Source organism: Esox lucius, chromosome 23 (genome assembly GCF_011004845.1).
Source record: "Esox lucius isolate fEsoLuc1 chromosome 23, fEsoLuc1.pri, whole genome shotgun sequence".
Taxonomy (NCBI): Eukaryota; Metazoa; Chordata; class Actinopteri; order Esociformes; family Esocidae; genus Esox; species Esox lucius.
Genome location: NC_047591.1, coordinates 7,842,996 through 7,864,922, shown reverse-complemented (window position 1 = coordinate 7,864,922; position 21,927 = coordinate 7,842,996). Strand labels below are relative to the sequence as shown.

General features: G+C 42.0%; 1 protein-coding gene across 1 annotated transcript in view; it reads right to left on the bottom strand.

Moving 5' to 3' along the window:
- Positions 1–230: 230 nt before the first annotated feature.
- LOC105028202 (proton myo-inositol cotransporter) overlaps positions 231–21,927 on the bottom strand; it is a 78,799-nt gene continuing 57,102 nt past the window's right edge. The window contains exons 5-10 of the mRNA XM_010900766.3: positions 4,883–5,046; positions 4,562–4,676; positions 3,775–3,900; positions 3,575–3,693; positions 3,099–3,251; positions 231–2,779 (exon numbers count right to left, since the gene is read on the bottom strand). Of these exons, the coding sequence (XP_010899068.1) occupies positions 2,553–2,779; positions 3,099–3,251; positions 3,575–3,693; positions 3,775–3,900; positions 4,562–4,676; positions 4,883–5,046 (904 nt within the window). The 3' untranslated portion in view covers positions 231–2,552. The remainder of the gene's footprint in view (positions 2,780–3,098; positions 3,252–3,574; positions 3,694–3,774; positions 3,901–4,561; positions 4,677–4,882; positions 5,047–21,927) is intronic.

Here is a 21,927-nt window from a genome sequence, read left to right as displayed (position 1 = left end):
GTGAGGGAGAAGAGAGGAGTGTGGAGGGGGAAAGAGGGGAGGAGTGAGGAAGGGAGAAGAGAGGAGTGTGGATCGGAGAAGAGGACAGGACTGGACAGGATACAACAAGGTATTCTGTCCATGTTGTACGAATGTGTGTCATTTAGAGATACAGCAATAATATGTTCACTTCATGACAAAATATTTTTTTAGAACAATACCGCTGTGATTCCGCAATAAATCAAGCCAGACAAGATCATTGTTTTTTATTTGTTTCCCCACATATTTTCAATTGTTCAATATTCTCATGAATATATTAGTTTTAAAGAATACAAATTCTTGCAAAACATTTACAGCAACAAACAAATATATACTATACATCACTGAATAATTTTTGTAATCTTCACTAGTTTTTAAACTGTAAAATAGAAACACTGTATTAATTTGTTATCACATAGAAAAAATTGCACCCGTTCACCATAAGCACATTGTAGGTCCCCATTTTGGAATTATAGCAAAGAAAATAATACACATTAGATTTTCAGGGGCTTGATTAGCATTTTTCTTAAAAGACCATTCTAAAATCACATCACATCAAATATATTGTTGGACGCAATGTCTTATTAATAAATCTGTTACATAACGATAATGGTGTCACTTTAGTGAAGTCCAATAAAGCATTAGTTCTCTATAAAACTATATGTATTAATAAAAATGAAGACTTTCGGTCTTCTAGTTAACTTCTAGCTTGTCTGCTTATACTGCCTTCTCTTTTCCTAAAGAAATACTAAAATATTAATATTAAATACTGATCTTCCAATGAACTGACAAACCACAGCTAATGATCATCATCAACCTACACTAAAACACTTAATTACTCAGAATTATATTCCTGTCCTTACTAAACAAATAATTAATCCAATACATTGTAACACAAGGCTTGTAGTGTTTAGAGTGTGAATCACTTGTAACATTTGTAATAACATTTCTGTTAAAAGAAATCTGTTTTGAATTGACAGTAATTGCTATCCATCTTTTTTTTTTTACAGATAATCATACACAGACATACTCAGCGACGTTAATATGTTGACCACTTGTAACGCGAGTCTGATACACAAATCTATGTGTACTCAAGTATTCCACTAATAAGGTGTTACCTCACATAGTTTTACAATATATAAAATGACATTAAAGTACTCCTCGAACTTTTAGAACACGAAAATCCAATGAGTCTCGCGTGAAGATATGCATTGCAATTTGTACATAAGGCTATGGAGGAAGACAACGAAAAGAGAAAAATAAGACATTATTTCTGACGTTTCTTTTCAAAGGAAATATGTACAATATTACATAGAAAAGCAACATATAAAAAAACAACTGTGTGAATCTAACGGACTAAACTGGACATTTCTATATAAGGGTCTTTTTTCTCAGGTGGACAGGTGTCAATAGTCTAATCAACAGTGATCAGCTAAATAAACTGTGCAATGTCTGAAATCGAAAAGGCAATCATCAAGCTGGCTGGCCATCTAGCCAACTCCTTCATAGATTTCACTTCAATACAGGCACATGGGTAACATACAATATAATGAATAACTATATAATACCTTTACGTTTACTAATGAGAAATTAGGTGCAGTGCTACTGTAGCTAATCAGTTACCCACATCTAAACGAACAGCAAAAGTTAACTTTACCATTGGACTCCATCATGTCTTCATTGCAAATTGCACGCTATTCACTTGATGGTGCACTATTTTGGAGCAGGGACCATGGGGCTCTGGTCAGATCAAGTGCAAGATACTGGAAAAAGAATCAATTGAATACACTTCCCAGGTGTACTACTGTTGTCTGACCAACCATATGTGATGCTTTAAACAAGACAAGGTTTCATTTAGAAAGGCATTCTGGTATCAACACTAAACGTATAATACTTTTCCAGGTTAAAAAAAAACTTTTGGCCACTTTTTTTGAGAGGAGGTTGTAACTCTAATAAGGTTTTATGGAAGGGGGAAATGCTATTGTTTTATCAATCTGGTCCTACTTCATGGAAAATGGAAACATTTAAAATTATGTTTGAACAGTATACCAGGCATACAAACACAAGACGGTTGGTAAATCATAAACGTTAGATGTTGCTACAACATTAAACATTAAATGTAACTCCTGTGTTGTTGTATATAGTCATCCTGTAAGTTATAAAGGTGGATGGATGGGAGGCAACCAGAGAACATTGGCCATTTTTCAAGGTTCTCAGAGTAAGAGGGTTGATCTACTCTCAGGTCCCAAAATATCTATGCCATTCATTTCCATTCAAATGGCAGATCTGTTCCTAGATCAGTCCTCTTACACTGACTAATTTGATACGTGCAGACAGAAGTGTCTGGTATGAAAGAACAGGGTCAGAATCCAAGGGTAACATTGATGACTAGGCCATGCTGCTCTAGCCTGGTCCTAGATCTGTTGGTACTCCTGTCAGCTCCACTGCTGTCATTGTCAAGTCATTACTTGGTATGACAACGAGTGACAGGGAGTTGGCGTGATAGCACTAACAGACAGACACTTGGGTTGGTGCTACTCTACATCAGAGGCATCGTTGTCGGAGAGATGGTAGTTGCTCCCCTTTACTCTGATGTACTCCACTTGCCGGCCCTCATCAGAGTCTGTGGCCCCGCAGGAGCAGAGCTGGGTGTCGAACAGGCACTCGATCTCCTCCAGCCTCCGGCCCTTGGTCTCAGGCAGACAGCCATAGATGAAGAAGAATCCCAGCAGTGCCATGCTGGAGTAGAGGAAAAACGCACCTGGAAAATAACAACAGAATATTATCATTGGACAACAACATAACAGGCGACCCAGAGGCCAAGGTTTTATTTTATTTTTTTATTTGCCAATGTGCAGTTTAAAGATGACTTTTTAGAATATTATAATCACGTTCTGACCATCTGCCCTAATGAAAATTGGCCTGGGACGTCACTGAGGGTTTTCCAGTTCTAACAACAAATGTGATGAATAGCTACCTCAGGTCTCCCTCTGAACTAATAAAAGGTGGAACAGAGGTCAGATCCTGCGGTAAAAGCAGGCCTGCTGTGGTGTTGAGGCGGACTGACGCCAGTCCTGTACCATAGTAGGTGAGGTACTGGGCCACATGGAGGAAGGTGAGGGAGACCAGGACGTTGAAGGTCCAGTTGACTCCAGCCGAACAGGCGTTCCCTGTGCTGCGGGCCCACAGGGGGTAGATCTCAGAGTTGATCGTCCAGGGCATTGGGCCCATACCTGGTAGGGCAGGGATGACATAAGGGCTAGGGTCTACAGTACATGAACCAGTCAAAGCCAACGTGTATATAACGTAGCAGACATATCCAACCTTCAAATTACATCAGAAAGCCTGCCTTCAAATTACATCAATGTGTGGTTTACGTCAAACCTCGAATGCGCTATCGCAAACAACAAATGATGCGTGTCTCTAGTTGCATAGTAGATGGACCCGGCCATCCGGCTGAGCCCCCCTAAGGGTTAAATCCTAGAATCGCAACTGCTCTATAGTGAAATAAAAAATGCAACATAATGTCTGCATGAATCAGTGCCGTCTCTATCACCTGGGGCGAAGAAGGCCAGATAAAGGACCAGCCCAAGTAGGACCACCCAGGAGTAGGAGGAGGGACAGTAGTTGTAGGCCCAGTATGTATGGTCTCTCAGCCGGGTCGAGTTGGAACACCTGGGGTGACATGGCAGTAAGGACCGGGAACAGTAGTTATGTTATGAATGGAGGCCTTCTGTGAGCACAGTGACATCTCACCTGCCCCAGGCTGACTTCTCAGTGGAGGCTGTATTTACCGGTAAGCAGGAAGAAGCAAATACAGCAGTGCTGTTCTCAAGGTAACAGAAACCACACCCTGGGTCCAGCATACACTGCTCACACAGCCTGTGATTACATAAAAGAGGGTCGGACCAAGATGTAAGACACAGGGACAAGATACTGTTAGAGATACAACAAATCACATTTTATATGACCTTTAATCCAACCAGCATTGCATAGTTTACATAATAGGCCTATGGGTGTTTTCCCATAGTTAAATAAACTCACAGACAGGACTGAATACCTACTAGGGTGACCCAACTCACAGGTACGTTTTTAGCATTAGACTTGGGTCAGAACGGGATCTTTTAGTAAATACAGATACTGTGTAAACAGTCCTATGGGGAGTTCACACTGAGAAAGAAAGTAGTTCTACTTAAAGAACAGCGGAGCCATTCAACCAGCATTAGAAACAATTACTCTTTGGTTTCATCTGAGTGGTGAGAGAAAGTTATTTTAAATCACGCACTCTTACTTTCCCTTTCAATTAATAATGTTTTTTAAGGGAGACTTATTGCAGTAAATAAACTATTGAGAGAACAAATTTGCTATGATTAAAGGAGACCAAAATGCTAACTAGTGTTCAGAAATTATTTTACAGTTTCATCACATTCATTTAGTCCTACATGAATTGTAATTAAACTGCATCAAGAAACTATCACACATACTGTATTAATCCTGTAAAATGTCCTTTTTTAGATTTTTTTGTAGACTAGAGTTTACACACAGGTGTCTGTTGCAGGTGGAGTTGACCATGGAAGTGGGGTGGAGGGTGACTGGAGGGGTATGCTGGGCCGACAGCAGAAACCCAACGGCCAGCACAAACAGACTCATACTCGTTCCTGTATGGACGAAAACCACAAACATCCAGTAGATAGTGTAGTATTGCACCATCAAAGAGAGAATGTGTTATACAACTGTGTAGTAATGCGCTTTGACGCATACATATTTATTTATATTGCCATTTAATGTGCAATCTGTTGTCATACAACAAATCATTAGGAACTATAAATGAATTGACCCCTGAGACCAGATGTCTGACCCTTACCGATGATGCTACCCAGGGTGAGTTTCCTGCGGCCCACCTTTTCCACCAGCCACACACCCAGTAAGGTGAACAGGAAGTTGGTGAAGGCCGTGACCCCAGCCAACCAGATGGCTAGCTTGTCGTCCCGCACTCCTGACATCTGGAGGACGGTGGCGCCGTAATAACTGCACACACACAGAGGAGGGGATAACGGTTGAAGAAAACAGGGTGTAGGCAATTATTACATCCAGTCATTGATGCCCTTATAGCAAGAAAAATCCTCCTGACGAGTGCAATGCATTCAATTGCTTCTTTGAAGAAAAAGAGAAAAAAAGAAGCAGAGAATGAAACAACTAGAAAAACAAAACAGACATAATGAGACTGATCACCATGTACTAATGATTCCCTCCATAGAGATGATCTACACTCCATTACGCTCTTCACTTGAGTGGCCACCAATCAACACCAGTTTAGCAATCCACCCGAAATAGACACAACGGGCTGAGTCTCCACCCCTCTTCACTCTGAGGTATCTACTTGTGTTCCAAATGGGACCCTAAGCACTCAAAATGCAATTTTGGACTCCGTCACTTGGGCGTCACTGTTTAAATTGGCATCTTTTTGCCTGCATCTGCTGAACAATGCGTTAACTTGAGCTAGATTACACCTCATCAAGCTCAAAGTTCGAAACAATATTCTTGTTAATCCACTGGCTGAATGCATAAAAGTCAGAAGTCAGAAACTAGCAAATTGAAAATTAAATTAAATACAGCATATATGGTCATCACTGAAGAAATGCCGTATACCAAATTTGCATGGGATGTGTCGAAAAACATGATAAAGTGATAAAGCATAAACTGAGTTTATTGGCTGCATTGTTAACGAAATATATTTAGCTATCATAACTGATTGCAGCACAGATGTGTCTGGAAAATATATCGTTATTTCATATGTTAAGCACGTAAACGCTGCTGGTGTACTTTAGCCGTTAACCGTTTTGTTGGGTTGGCTGAACTTGAACATGGCCATGCACAAGCAATATGGAATACAATAAGAATGCTACTTGCCAATGCTGATGAAAGTAATGTGAGTCCAAACTGGTGGAGAGACCAAATCAGTGCCTTTGGAGCACTCCTCAGGAAGTGTCTATACACCCAGCCAGCTCAACAGTCAGAGCAATCCTCAGGAAGTGTCTATACACCCAGCCAGCTCAACAGTCAGAGCAATCCTCAGGAAGTGTCTATACACCCAGCCAGCTCAACAGTCAGAGCAATCCTCAGGAAGTGTCTATACACCCAGCCAGCTAAACAGTCAGAGCACTCCTCAGGAAGTGTCTATACACCCAGCCAGCTCAACAGTCAGAGCAATCCTCAGGAAGTGTCTATACACCCAGCCAGAGTGTAGACATATTGTAGTTTGAACATTAACAGTAATGGATAATGTTAATTGTACTTGATTAATGTTGTCAGTGATTGTTTATTGATAAAATAAGGTAGACCCAACACGGTGACAGCCAGCCCAACAGACAGAATCAGTCATCCACAGCAAATAGACAGCCAGCAGGCCCCGACAGAGACAGTGTGGCCCAGCATACACAGTGTACTGCCCCTGGAGAAGCCGAGAGACAACAAGGTAGCGTGCAATATTTTGGCTCCTAAAGAAAATGGATTTGGCTCCTACGTTTTTTGGCTTAGAAGCCAATGGCTCCAACGGTATTTTTCTGGTAATTCATGCTGCCTTATTCATTTGCCCTATTGATGGGGCCTTTCACTGTCTTACATGGCATCTTCCAACCAAGGCCCTGCAGGAAAACAGGGCCGTTAGTGAGAATCTAGGTAACCACTTGTAGTTCTGTAGAGTCAAAACATTTTCCAGCTATGAAAGACCTGTAATTGGGTAAAAGGTGAACCTTTAGATCTGTGGCAAACTACTGGCCAGAATATATTGACTGTACACAACAGCAGGTCTACATGTTTTATCCATTCAGCCCCAGGAGTAACGAGCTAACAAGAATACGTTTAGAACTTAGAGCTTGATGAGGTGTAATCTAGCTTAAGTAAAGCATTGTTCAGCGGATACAGGCAGAAAGATGCCATTTAATGACACCCATGTCTCAAATCGAGTCAATGATCAGTGTTATCAAATAAAAATGGAGGTGGAGTCAGAAAACGCTTCTGAGAACTCGCTCAGCCCACGGCGCTAAAGAAATGACACATTCAGCCATTTAACATCAAGTTGTCGCGGAAGGCAACAAAGCCTCCTGATTTTGGTCTCGCAGAAGGTTTCAATCTGCCCTTACAGCCACACAATTTCAAATAAGCATGCACACACGCACAGATATTAACACGGTAGGACACACAGATGCAGACGAAACAGTTTGACGCAAGAACATTCACACACACGCTCACACACACACACGGCAGTAATGATGAGGGTTTGTGGAAGCAGTGGGTGTAAAAGCTCTCTGCAGTAGAAGCCTGCTGTGCTCCATCTCAGGTCTGAATCACACTGATTAAGAAGCAGCATGGTCAGACTGAAGAGAAGCTCAACCCATAACTAACCAGCCACTTTCAGCTAACCTCCCTCTGACAAAACACATCACCAACACATTCAACATGATGTAAGCAGCTAAAAAGTGTGTTATACACACCTGATACTACAACGCTGTACCTACACTAAAATGCTTTCAGAAGAAAATAAAAAATAAAGATACTGGTCAAACATTTTCAGCCACAATGGGTGTATCTTACACTGGCCCATTCCAGAAGTGGGCAATAAAGTTGATGTTTTTTTGGGAGTGAGACTCCCAACCAATCCACCTCAGAAGGGAAGAAGGAACCTTCCCCTTTTCCTGCTAACAATAAGCCTCCTGGCCTCAGGCTTGCCTGGAGTGTCACATGGCAGTCTACCCAACAGAGTAAACGCAGCGACTCAAAGCCCAATTATTTCTATTATACTGCCCAGTAAAACATCCTGATAACATCTGAGTGGCCCCCTTGGCAGGCAGTGAGACTTTTGACACTCTGCTCTGATTGATTTTAATAATAAACGCATTGCCGCCAAACCATTATAACTACACTGAACTAGACAGAGCTGGCAAAACAGATGTCATTTGTCATTTCCTTTAGTTACGATTAGTCTGAAAGGACTAAGATACATCTAAAACTGTCATCTATAAGAAAAGTAATCTACAGCAGAGCAGGCGAGAAGTCCTCTATAACCATAACTGTTATTAATACAAAACCAAGTGTGTGTGTGAGTGTGTGTCTTTTCTGGCGGTTGCCATTTTGTTGTAGGGTCTCAATGATTGCCACCTTGTCGCAGTGCTTGTTTATTCCTGAGATTACCAAGAGTGATGCTGTCTCCAGCTTGGCCACTGATGGCGGCCTACACCCCTGGTAGGGTCACCCTTGTTGGTGAGGTCCACGAGGAGGTTCCATGCAAAGCTCCATCCAACGATTCCATGCAAAGCTCCATCCAACGATTCCATGCAAAGCTCCATCCAACGATTCCATGCAAAGCTCCATCCAACGATTCCATGCAAAGCTCCATCCAACTAACCATGCAAAGCTCCATCCAACTAAGACCAGATGGAAGATGACAGCATGTCACAACAGTATGAAGATGGAGGAAGGATGCCGTAGACAGTACAGTGTAACACCCGTCCCCCAAAAAGAAAATCTGCTCAGTACATTCAGGATCAGTACAATCTAATCGGGGACGAGCCAATGGTGAAGAGGTCAAGTGGGACCTGGGAGCTCCTAGTCACAGCACTTAACACGGGATGGAAAAGACGCTTTCCATAACTCATCCACCGCTACAGCAACACTGACCTGGAGGTAATTGACTAAACCCCTCGGATCCATCAGGAGATCTGGGGAAGAAACGGAAAGGCTGCAGGACCAGATGAAATGGGGGCCTGGTTTAACTGAAAGGCAGTGTACCGTGGAGAGTAGTATGCTACACTGTGAAGACGTTTTCAAAGATATTGACCTACAGTCTACCTACAATCCATAGAAAACGTCTTCACACACAGCTGTACAGATCCAAAACACGGACGATCTTCAGTCGCCAGCTCCAACAAAACACTGGAAAAACCCCACCAAGAAAATCCTAAAATAACAGAAAATCTGAAGGATCAATTTGGAAGATAAACCCAACTACAACGGACAGGTAACGTCGTCAGGCAGCCAGACCGCAGAGTGCAGAATAAACGAGATCAAGACAACATCAACAAACATCTGAGGAAATGTCTCATCACCTCCAACACTTGCACAACATAGACCACCGTGGGAGAAATTAAGAGGGAGCTGCACTACATGAAACTTTCTGCTCCCAGGACAATCGGCAGCTCCGTGAGGAGAGATTCAAAACCAAAAAGGCCCAATCACATCTACAGTACCAGTCACCCCTGCTCACAATGCACTGGAAAAACTAACACTAGCGCATTGGCCTCCTCAGCCGCCTGAAGACCAAGAAACAGAAAGCCGCAGCCTAGAGGACAATCATACTTTATTGATGGTGACGGCGTGATGGTGACGGTGTGTGTTTGGGTATGCCTCGCGTGCGCCTAAATGTGTGTTTCAGTAAAGATGGAAGCCTAAGTGCTGTATGGACACAATATTAACAGTCTTACATGGGACATGCAGCATAACAAGGTGTGATAATCCGGACCAACAGTGACAAAGACAGACGGAGAGGGGGAAGGAACGAGGGAAGACAGAGAGAGTAAAATGGTAGGAAGGAAGGGAGAGAAAAGGAGCGAATGAAGTACAGAGATAAGGAAAGGAAATGAGGGAGGGGAGAGAGAGAAAGTTAAGCAGGTATGAGTGATGGAAAGAGGGAGGGAACTGGTAGGGAAAGAAAAGGAGAGACTGAGAAAAAAAAAGGGATGAAGGAAGTGGACAGAGGCAGGGATTGAGGGATACCCAGAGCTCTCAGATTGGGAAGCCAGTTTCATTCACTGTTGTAACCATCATCCTTAATAAAACACATTCTTAATGAAACACATCCAGCAACAGGTCAGCAATGGGATTTGGACCTCTAATACACGGTTTCATTACTTTCCTCTGGGCCACCCTTCCACGCTTTTTCACAGCCGTGTTTATCGAGCTTGTATGAAATACTAATGTTGTTTTGAAGCTCTGCAGTACTTCACACAACCACACTCATGACATATCTTTGTAAAAAATGTTGAAAAAATATTAGTATTGAAAAATATTTGTAACAGTAATAATAATACACCTGGCTTCCCCAAATGTTATTCCGGTACCACATTTTAATGATTATTTATAAGCTGTATGTAAGTCCTTCCTGCCCAGCAGTGTCAGATTTCTTCAGAAGGTCATGGCTCAGCTCCTAAATATCATAGCTCTTTTCATACCCTTCAGAGTTGTGTCTTCCACTGGCATTTCTGCTTGTTTCTGGCCTAATGTCACGTCTCCCTCTGCACCTACACCCCCCTCTTCCAGCGATCGACGTCACAGGGCTTCTAGCTGCCACCGCCCCTGGTCCCATTCGTTATTCATTCCTAGTCTGGTTTTAGTTTTGTCCCCATATGCACACCTGGTTCCCATTAGTCATTATATGTGTATATATGTTCCTCTGACTCCCCTATCATTGTTCGTCATTGTTTCCATGCATGTGTTTGCGCCTTCCTCTCTCAGAGTTTTGGACTATCATTTGAATGCTAAGTGGCGTTTTATTTTAATAGGCGCTTTATTGTCCGCTGTCTATATCTGGGCTTGGCCTGAGTGGAGAATTACTTACATGCAGTTTACATTTGTTGGGACTCACACTTGTAGTGTTAATCCCTGCGTACAAAAAATACAGTGTACCGATTCTGAATCCTATTCTTGGTTCTCTCCTTTCTCAACGCATCACACATTTTTCTAAAATACACACACACACCGATCTACACCCTTGTACAACTTAGGCCAAGGGCAGAACAGAAATAAATACCCAGAGTTGTTACGTTTTGTTCATTTGGTATGACACACAACTAGACCCCTCACAGAGACATACCGAGGAAGATGGAGAAGAAAACGGATGCAGACTAGATGGAGGAGAGTGACAGGGTGACTGAGTGAGAGTCATCAAGTGTAATCAAGTCTTCCACCGCATTAGCTATGCTCCCGGTGCATTTTCAGGATGCTACGTTGGGACCATTACATGATTAGCATTCAGTGGGTGCCCTTGGAAGTCTAAAAGCTGAAATGGAACTTGACAATGGAGTGGAGAAACAAACAAATCATTCCATAAACCAAAAGCACTAATGTAATGGGTAGGTGGAAGGGCCGCTCCCTTTAGTCAAGTTAAAGATCTTCTCTTCCACCTAGCGCTGACTATGCTAATAGCTAATTAACTGAGTAAAATGCTCTCACTATTACTGTGTTGTGTCCTTGTCCCACCTAGATATCCTAATAGATGAATGTACTTAGTAAGACAGTCTGGACAAGAACAACAGCTAACTGAGTAATATTTTAAACAAAACAATGTATGACTAGCCCTACTGACTGTTATCACCTGTCTGCAAGGATTAGCTTGTCTCAGTAGCCTGTGTAAACAACCTTCATCGCACAAATCCCCCATTCTCACACCTCTGTAAACCAAGGAGCTGTTGAGACCAGATCTTGTTTAGGTAAGATGGCTTTTCAGGGTACGATTTTTTTCTGTCTTTGATCATCTTTAGAGTAATGCTCAGTTACATATCAGTTTCATCTTGTAAACCAAGCTTATGCTTGATGAATGTATTTTACAAGCTAATTCGATGTTTGCCTTTGATATACCAATATTCACAGTTAACTCATCAATTAATATAACAATTTTCTATTCCTTTTATTTTATCAGAGTCAAATTTTATCTTAATAGGAGTTATGCATTCGTTTTCATAGTCTTATCTGAGTGCGAATAGGTGAATATTATACGCACACTGTACTGTATATCCAATAACAGTAATGACTCCATACTTGGGATAAGTCTGATTGTACTGGGTTTGTAGCAGGACACACTGCCTGTCTCTAGAACTCCAAAGCACAAGGTGACATTGCAGAATGTAGGTTGGGTGAACAAACACACAACAACCACAGCAATGTCAACAAGGCCCCATTGTGTTCCCATTCCCACTCTTCTTCACAAACTCCAGGAAGATCCACAAATCCGACACGAACGTTATACCATATCTAAGTGTCTGCGTCTAAAAAAGCTCAGGTGAAAAGTAGCACACAAGATAGGAACTACGGTGGTTTTGATAGTGTATGTGATGTGAGAGGAGTGGGCAGGTGTGAAATGGCCTAAAGATGTACTGAAAAAGAACTCTGTCTTCTCTCCAGTGGCTCCACTCTGGCGTAGATTAAATTCACACCTTTTCCCCTCTCCGCTCCGACATGGAGAGAAAGTGACAACAGTGATGTCAGAGAGATGGATGAAAGATGGAGGGGGAAAGTATGAGAAATAGAATGTGAAGATGTCAGAGAGATGGATAATACAGTGTCTGAACGAGATGTGTTGCTGTGCACCACTCAACCCGGAGTCTTGTTTGTAGGTGGCGGTGATAGGTAGATGAGGAATCAAAAACTCCAGAATCAAGCACTCAAATGGAAACGTGGTCCACCCCCCCCCCCCACTCTCTCCCCCTTCTGAACCGCATTTCTCACTGTTTCATCCTCACCTCTCACCTGCATCTCAACTCACCCCCTCTCCTTTCCACCCTGTCCCGTTTCCTCCGCTCGCCGATTATTCCGCAACCTCCCTCCTCGACTCCCCCTTCTCTTTTACTTGTCCCCTGTACCTAACCTCCCTCAACTATCTCTGACAACCTGCCATGTGTCAGTTCATTTCCGTCTTACAGCCAGGGCGATGAGAAACTCTCACTCACGGCTGACATTTACAAACGCATTACTGGATCTTTTACTGAATCTTTACCCGATTGTAAGGTTTGAAAGGAGTTTGAGAAGCCAAAAAAGCCAGCTCCCTCCCTGGGGTGGGGGGTTGGGGGTCGGGTGTGGACAGGCACTCGGGGTCTATGGACAAAGCAAATAATACCTATCAGGGTGTTCTGAAGTTCTGTTAGCTGACCTAAAGACAAACAATACAATATTGTCTGGAAAGGTCATGGTGGCCTAATCGCTACAGCTGATGGATGCATTGGCAGTCTCTGTGTGACAGCACCATGAGTACATAGGGAAAAGAGTGGGGGGGTCATCAATTTAACTCCTATAACCACCCATGAACAGGGATTCAATGCCCCGATCATTTGAACACATTGATACACAAAGACAGCACACTTACCAGGTACAAATTACATGCAATTATGGAAATTCAAGAGAGGTACTAGATAAGGTGGGCGGGAAAAGAAAGCACAAGGGCATAAGACCACTCAGATAGAAAAGAGAAAAAACACAGAGAGAGAGAGAGAGAGAGCGAGTGAGAGTGAGAGGGATAAACATCTCCCCTGGGAACTGGCCTACTTCTCTAATAAAAGAGATGTCTAAGGGTGCTGAACACAGAAACAGAACACTGAGTGGCTGGCTGGAAGTTAGTCATTATTATAAAAAAAAGTATTCACTAACACCAGTACTGTATTACACTATTATTTCAACTAATTAATTATCTTATATGATCGTATATCTTATCTCCGATATAATTATGCCTCATGTTCTTAGAACAGACTATAAAAGAACAATTAGCAGGTCTAAATGATAGCTTTGTGGATTAACCCGACGTGGAGGCCGTGTGTTTGTGTGTATGTACTTTAAGTAAGTGTAAGTGATTAGACTAAAGAACATTAGGCTAATGACACACAACCATGTGATCTGCATAAGAGACATAGGAAACTTTCTACTCATAACCTTTAAGCTGCTTATCACTGTCAGGAAATATAACAGACTGTCATCATTCATTAGAGGCATTACAATGCTGACACATACACATCCAAAAACACACACACATCCAAACACACAAACACACAAACACACATCCTAAAACAGGCACTGGGACACAGACCTTTAGAGCTCTCACGGAACGTGCAGCTGACTAGTTAATTGGCATGTCTCAGCATGACATTTCTGAAGCTGACCATCTGCGTCCGCCAACTGCCCCATGTAAACATTAGCTGAATTAAACACAGAGCTCCACCAACTTCTGAATGTCAAGGACCCCTTAATAATTGTGAGTCCTTGGGGCCGAGGACAGCCTATGAAAAATACAATAAAGTACACAAAACGTGAAATTCCAAATATTTTCAATGCTTTCAGTGAGGAAATTTTTTATTTGAGTTGAAATGACCCCTACCCTGACCCTTAAAGTATGTCAGTAATAAGACCCTGACAACCAATAAATATATCAACACCGATACTGAGTTTTGTGAAAACAATTTAGTATTGCAGCCATTTTGAAAACTCTATATGATAAACCAAACCTTTAAGATATATAGATTACAAACAAATGTGAGCATATTCTGTTCAATTTCAACCAAATCCTTTGCCAATAGATGTTCTTTCTATTCCAATTTCAAAATGTCTAATCTCAAGGAACTATTTTTTGAACCCTTGGTCCAGGTCCCCCAATTAAGGTGTTATACCCCCCCCCCCCCCCCCCACCGAAGGTCCGGAGAACCGCACACAATAACTACCAAGTAGTGCTGATTAATATTTAAACTGTCATTAAGATTATATTTGACAAGACAGACCAGTTTATACTGCTTTCTCACACATAGATAGAGCCAGTGAAACAGAGAGGAAAATAAATTGAGATGAAAGTAGAGAGAGAAGAACAGATATTATCTTTAATTTAGACACAATGTGAAGAGAAGGTGGGGTAAGATGCAATCTGTGGTTTCTCCAGGTTCTCAGGCAAAAGTGAGAGATGGCAAAAGACACAGAGAGAGAAACAGAGGGAAGAGGCAAGAGAGAAAAAGAGAGAAATATAAAGTGAGCCAGGAAAATAGAGTCAGAGAGGTAGATTGAAAGGAATAGACAAAATAGACAAAAAGAACGAGAGAAAGAAAGAGAGACTGCCATTCAGCAGTAGAGACAGAAGGTTTCTCCTGATAACATTTACAGCAGACAGGCAGGGAACATAGCTGACGTCCTGCACTCATGAAGATGGTCTGCTACAAACCACTAACACAATTCCAAACAAATCAGTATCTCAAACTGACATAAAATCATCCCTGAAGACCTTTAGTTCATGTGCGATATAGATGAACACATCTGTCACCCGCTTACCGTTCTGACAGATGGCATCGTCAATTCGACAACATCGACTGACTTCACTTCATATACAGTATGTCTGGTACTTAGAGACAGACCTGTCAAGTGAATGTAGGAGATACCCAAAAGTATGTGGTAGGGGTGTAGGGGTGTAACGGCCACGTATCCGTACCGTACCATTCGGTATAGGACGCTCGGTTCGGTACGCACCGTGATCTGAATTAATATAGACTAATTTTAACTACGCACATTACTTTGAGTGCGGAACAAAAATTCTAAACTCAGTTTTCCCCCGGAGATGGATCTTGGAGACGTAACTCAGCAACTGAAGCAGCCTAGCTCATGCTGCCTTGTAAATAAATATGGCGAACGTTAACAACAAGCGAGATCTTAAGGACCCTCCCATATCATTCAGGTCTCCAATTGGGAAAACTTCATAATAAATGAATACATAAAATATTGCTTGAATTGCTGCTATTTCACATTGTTATATGTATTATTTCTAATTTTAGCTTTTGCTATATTTTACTCAATGCATACTGCGTAGATGTCGCGTGCCATAAGAATTTCACTGCTCAGACGCTGTTGATGCATTTGACAATAAAAAAGACTGACTTTGATGTCATGTTCTGCATGTCTTTTTCCACTGTACCGAATCGTGACTTAAAATATGCGGTATGTACAAAACCGATACATTTCCGTACCGTTACACCCCTAGTATGTGGACATCTACTCATCAAACATCTTCAAAAATTAAGGGCATTAATATGAGAGTTGGTCCCACCCCTCCTTTAGCAACCTCCAATATGCTGGAAAGACTTTCCACTAGATGTTGGAAGATTGCTGCAGGGATTCCATTCAGCCACAAGACTATTAGTGAGGTCGGCCACTGATGTTGGCCAATTAGGCCTGGCTCTCAGTTCGTGTTCCAACTCATCCCCAAGGTGTTTGATGGGGTTTGAGGTCAGGGCTCTGTGCCGGCGCCTGTCAATTTCTTCTTCACTGATCTCGACAAACTATATCTGTATGCACTTCGCTTTGTGCCCAGTGGCATTTTCATGCCTCAACAGGAAAGGGCCTTCCCCAAACTGTTTGCCACAGTTTGCCCACTGCAGTTTGCCCCCTGACAAACAGTTCTGGTGGTGATATTGCTTCCAAAGGCAGTTTGGAACTCGGTAGTGGGTGCTGAAACTGAGGACAGACAAGTTTTACACGCTACACATTTCAGCACTTGGCAGTCCTGTTGAGTGATCTTGTGGCCAACCACTCTGTGGCTGTGGTTAATTCTAGATGTTTCCCCTTCATAAGAACAGCACTTACATTTGACTGGCGCAGCTCGAGCAAAATAAGACAAACTGACTTGTTAGAAAGAAGGCATCATATGAATCTAACCTTTAACTGAATGAAAATTGTTTAAAGAAAAAATAATTGTCACAATAAATATTTTTTTGTTAAAATATTTGTATGCCACATTTATTAGCATCCCTAGAAAATCTTATGAACAGAATCAAACTGATGTATATTTCAATTAGTAATTAACATTTTCGAAGTTCATCTGAGTCTTTGGGAAGTCGTCATCCATAACATGAAGTGGTCATCCTTGACATACTGTTTCACTGGGGTGTTCGGTAAATATGAGGTGACATACAGGCTAAAACTAACAGGTTCTATGGTCTATTGAGACAGAATTTCAAGAAAATAAATGAATTCCCACTTTGAAGTACAACCCTGTTTCCATAAGTTGGGACACCATGTAACATGTAAATAAACTAAATGCAATGATGTGCAAATCATTTAAACCCTATATCCAATAGAAAATATTTCAAAGACAACATATCATATGTTTCTTGAAAAATATTATTTCTTGAAAAATACAGCTCCGGAAAAATTACGAGACCACTGCACCTTTTTCTTTCCTTTCAAAAAAAGAAGAAAAGGTTTTAAGTGAGAAACAGAAGGGTTAAAATTAAGAGACCACTGCAAATTGAACGCTTCTGTTCCTCACTCAAAACCTTTTTGTAAAGGAAAGAAAAAGGAGCAGTGGTTTCTTAAATTTTCTGGAGCTGTATATGCCTACTTTGAATTTAATGGCAGCAACACGTTTACATTTCTTTAGGACAGAAGTAACAAAAGCGGAAAAGTTGTGTAATGCAAAAAAAGGTAACCTCCTGCAATATCACACAACTAATTAGGTTAATTGGCAACAGGTCAGTTACATGATTTGATATTAAAAGATAATTCCAGAGAGGATGGGTCTGTCAGAATTGGGGGTGGGGAAGGGTTCACCATTCTGTGAGACTGAGCAGGCAAATAGTGCAACAGTATAGGAATAACATTTCTCAGTATAACATGGCAAAGAGTTACTCATCATCTATGGTACATAATATCATAAAAAATTCAGATAATCCGGAGAAATCTCTTCATGCAAGGGACAGGGCCGAAAACCAATATTGGATGGCCGTGATCTTCAGGCCCCCAGGCAGCATTGCATTAAAACCAGACACAATGATAATGGTAATCACTGCATGGGCTCAGGAACACATCCCGAAAACCATTGTCTGTGAACACAGTATGTGTTAAAACTCTACCATACAAAGAAACCAGACACAACAAGATCCAGAAACGCTGCCGCCTTCTCTGGGCCCAAGCTCATTTAAGATGAGGCAAAATCTAAAATTTTGAAAAGCCAGTATCCGTGATGGTATGGGGGTGCATAATGCAAATGGCATGGGTGACTTGCACATCTGTGAAGGCACTATTAATGCTGAACAATATATACAAGGTTTGGAGAAACACATGCTGCCATCCAGACAATGTCTTATTCAGGGAAGGCCGTGCCCATTTCTGCAAGACAATGCCAAACCACATTCTGCACATAATACATCAGCATGAAGAAGAGGTGATGCAGTGCAGTGGTAAACATGCCCCTGTCCCAACATTTTTGAAGCATATTGCTGGCATGAAATTCAAAATTATCTTGTACAGTATTTTTCCCACAAACAGTAAACTTTCTCAGTTTCAACCTTTCATATGTTGTCTTTATACTATTTCAATTCAATATAGGGATAAATTATTTGCACATGATTGCACTTAGTTTTTATTAGCATTTTACACAGCATCCCAAAAAATGGGTAAACAGTGGTCCAAACTACTTCCAAAAGTAAGGGTGGCCAGTCATTCTAGCATGCATGTTTCTGAAGAAAAATAAACAATTTCTTAAAGTAACTTTATTTTTCATTGAAAGGTTAGATTAACATTCTTTTAAAGGTTAGATTAATGTGATTTTTTGTAACATCAAGCTGTACTCTATGCTGACGGATGTCAGAGGTAAGCCTAAGCCCCAGCACTGTGCAAACCATACAGGCTTGCTTTTGTTTCTGTGTCAGCTATGAACATGTGCCTGAGAGTCTTTTGAAAAATCCTCTGTCACATCCCTATGACAGGGTCTGACAAAAGACTAGGCAGTTAGAGTGAGTGACAGTGTTGATGCCATGAAGAAGTATTTCAGAACCATCTCAGGAAGAGGAATCCATCTGGGGAAGAGTGAGTGACAGTCAAGGCTGAGCGGAACACAGGGTGCACTCCTTAGCCAGTGGAGACAATCTCAGGTTGAGCTGGAAAAGAGTGAGTCCCTCTGTGTGACTCTCCTAGAACCCTGTCGAGACTGTCTGTGCTACGGATCTGGCTGGGTAAAGGAGGGAGGGGGTTCTGAATGTGACTCTCCAGAACCATTGTGACTCTGCCCCACTGATCAAGTGCTGGGGCTAGGGTTGGGTGTGGAACTAGGGTTAGGGCGGGGACTTGAGTTAGATCTGGGACTAGAATCCGGACAGGGACTGGGCCCTCAAGTTCTTTCTGTGTACTTGGGTTAGATCTGATACTAGAGTTGGGTCTGGGACTGAGGTTGTGACGGACTGGGACCTAAGCTGAGGCTGGCTTGGGACTGGCTGAGTGACATGAAATCCGTTGCCACAGGTCTGATCCGGCTGAGACAGACAACACATACAGCTGTATTAGTCCTGTCATCGCTGGCTCTCAGCCGGATCCGCTGCCAGCTGTGGCTTTACAAATGACCCAAGGTGAGGCTAAAACAACAACGGACCGAAATACACACTAGCTAGCTTAACAGGATCACGCCGACCATAACAGAAAGGTACCTGCACGCACATTCAAACACACACACACACACATTCAAACACACACATACATCCCCATGCACATTAAAACACACACGCACACATCCCCACACACATTCAAACACACACACACACATCCCCAAGCACATTCAAACACACACACGCACATTCAAACACACACACACACATTCAAACACACACACACACACCCTCACTGACACCCACGCATACACATACGCAGACCCATATTCTGTTGTTCTCCTCCCGATGGTTGCTTAGCAACAGCAAATATCACAAGATTGTTTACAATTCTCAGAATATGTCTGAGCTCAGGAGGGATGCTGAAGATAGACAATGCAATCTCACTTGAGATGGCAATACAGGTTCAATGGTTCAGCACCTTACAGGAACGTAGAAAATGCATTGTCCACAGGTGATTGACCCCGACATATAAAAGGTCATGACAGCAATAGGAAAGGAGTGTTATGTAGGCCACTGTTGTCAATTGGCAATATTCTTCAAGAAAGGCGGCCTAACACATCAGTGTGGCACTCAGAACCACTCCTTTACAGCATCTCGCAGTGCAGAGCCTGCAATGTAATTGTTTAAGTGTTGACTGGGCTGTTGACCGGAAATAGTAATTTACAACATTAACAATGTCTAAACTGTATTTCTGAGCAATCTGATGTTGTTTTCATGGATAAAAATAAATGTATTATCAAAAACAAGGACATTTCTAAGTGACCCCAAACATTTGAAAGGTAGTGTAGGTTTATGTTAACACAAGATCCAGAGTCAAAAGACCAATCTAAGGTCCTAAGCAAAAAGGTTATTGATGAGTTTGGTGGTTAAAAAGCAATTTCCAAGCAATTTAAAATACATAATTCATCGTCATCTACAAATGAAGGAAATTCCAGACCATTGCACTCTACATAGAACAGGTTGTCCCACCAAATTCAGCCTAAAAGCTGACCGAAAGATGCTCATTAAAGTTTCAAAGAACCTCAGGGTCACATCAAGGGATCTACAGGCCTCTCTTGCCACAATCAATGTGTAAGTGCACGAGTCAACTGTCAGAAAGAGACTCCACCAACTTGGCCTATGGGAGGTCAGGACGGCAGAAGCATCTGCTCTCAAAAAAGAATATCAAGACACGACTGATAACACCGTAGTAAAGTGAAGTTGAAAATTACTGGAACAATTTACTCTGGCAGGGCATTGGATATGTGTATAGGTACAATGATACTGTAGCACAGATCTCTTTACGTGCACATTTTGACAGTAAGCATCGTTGCTAGGGGCGGTAGTACAAGCATGTAGCACCAGTGATTGCGTGTTTGATTAAAAACCTTAATCCAAACCATAACCACACTGAAAAAATTATACCCCCTTTGCTGTTTTTGTTGTCCAACCTAGTCTGTAATACTTATATCCTAACCTTAACCACAGCCCTGTATTAGCAGCACATCCCTCTGCGTACATTTGCATTTGTGAGTCATCAGGAACATCAACGCACTCTCCATACATATACCTGAACCAGAACACATAATTAGCTCTGGATAGATGAGTCAAAGGTGGAGTTGTTTGGCCGTAATGCCAGAAGCCGTATTTGGCAAAGTGACACACTGCCTTTGAAAAGAACTTCATACCAACTGTTAGCATGGAGGCCATGACATTATGGTTTGGGGCTGATTTGATGCATACGGACATTGCCAACCATCACTGAGGCCATTGTGATGGCAATTTCTAAAGTCAAAACAATTTACGAAATTGGGGTAAGACAGAGGAAAACTCAAATGCACAATAAACAGTTTATTCTTTCAAGGAGAGAATACACAGGTTACAAAGTAACAATGAATAATCTCTAAATTAGTACAGGAAAATCATCAGTATATAAGGAGGGAAAAAGGGGTGTGGTTAGATGCTACCCATCTGTCCCATGTCAATAAAACACATGCCCTCTGTTCTATCACATGTCCTGTGCTTGACACAAGGGACATGTCGTCCTCCCCCATCTGGGTTACCTTCTCAACCCTTGAGGGGGACTTAAAGCATCTGGACAACCTACAAATAGGCAGATGATTAACCCTATAATCTACTGTTACCAATCAAGAATGCCCCCTAGGACAAATACCAGATCCCCTCTCCCACACTCCTCTATTTATTGAAACAATGGGACTCAGTCCTTTCCTCAGTAAGACTGCATCAGGTTTCAGAAATTTCCCTGACACCATCAAGAAAGGTTTTACCAGGGGATGGAGCAGGCGATGGAGTAGGCAGTGCAAGCAACATGCTCTGCTGAATTTCGGGTTAAAAGCTATTTTTAGGCACCTTATATCAACAAAAATACGACACGTCGCTCTGAGTTAATAATTTTTTCATTATATGTCACTTGTATTGCGATACAGCAGTGCAAATGGGCAATAATTTGCCCAAATTCAAGTTCATCTGAGGAGCCTCGGCGACTGGGCCCAAAGCCTCAAGCTCAAATGATACACCTCCTAAGTGTAACACTAAGACACCTCAGCCTGATGACCAAATGGATGTTGCGGACCTGAAGGCAGAAATCCTCACGTGGTTGAAAACAGACATTGCTATGCTGCTCAGGTCGGAACTGAAGACCGCTCTGACTGAAGATTTTGAAAACATCAAATCCGAGCTACAGGCAGTAAAAACTGAGCTATAGCTAACAACACCACAGCGATTCGCTCCAAGGTGG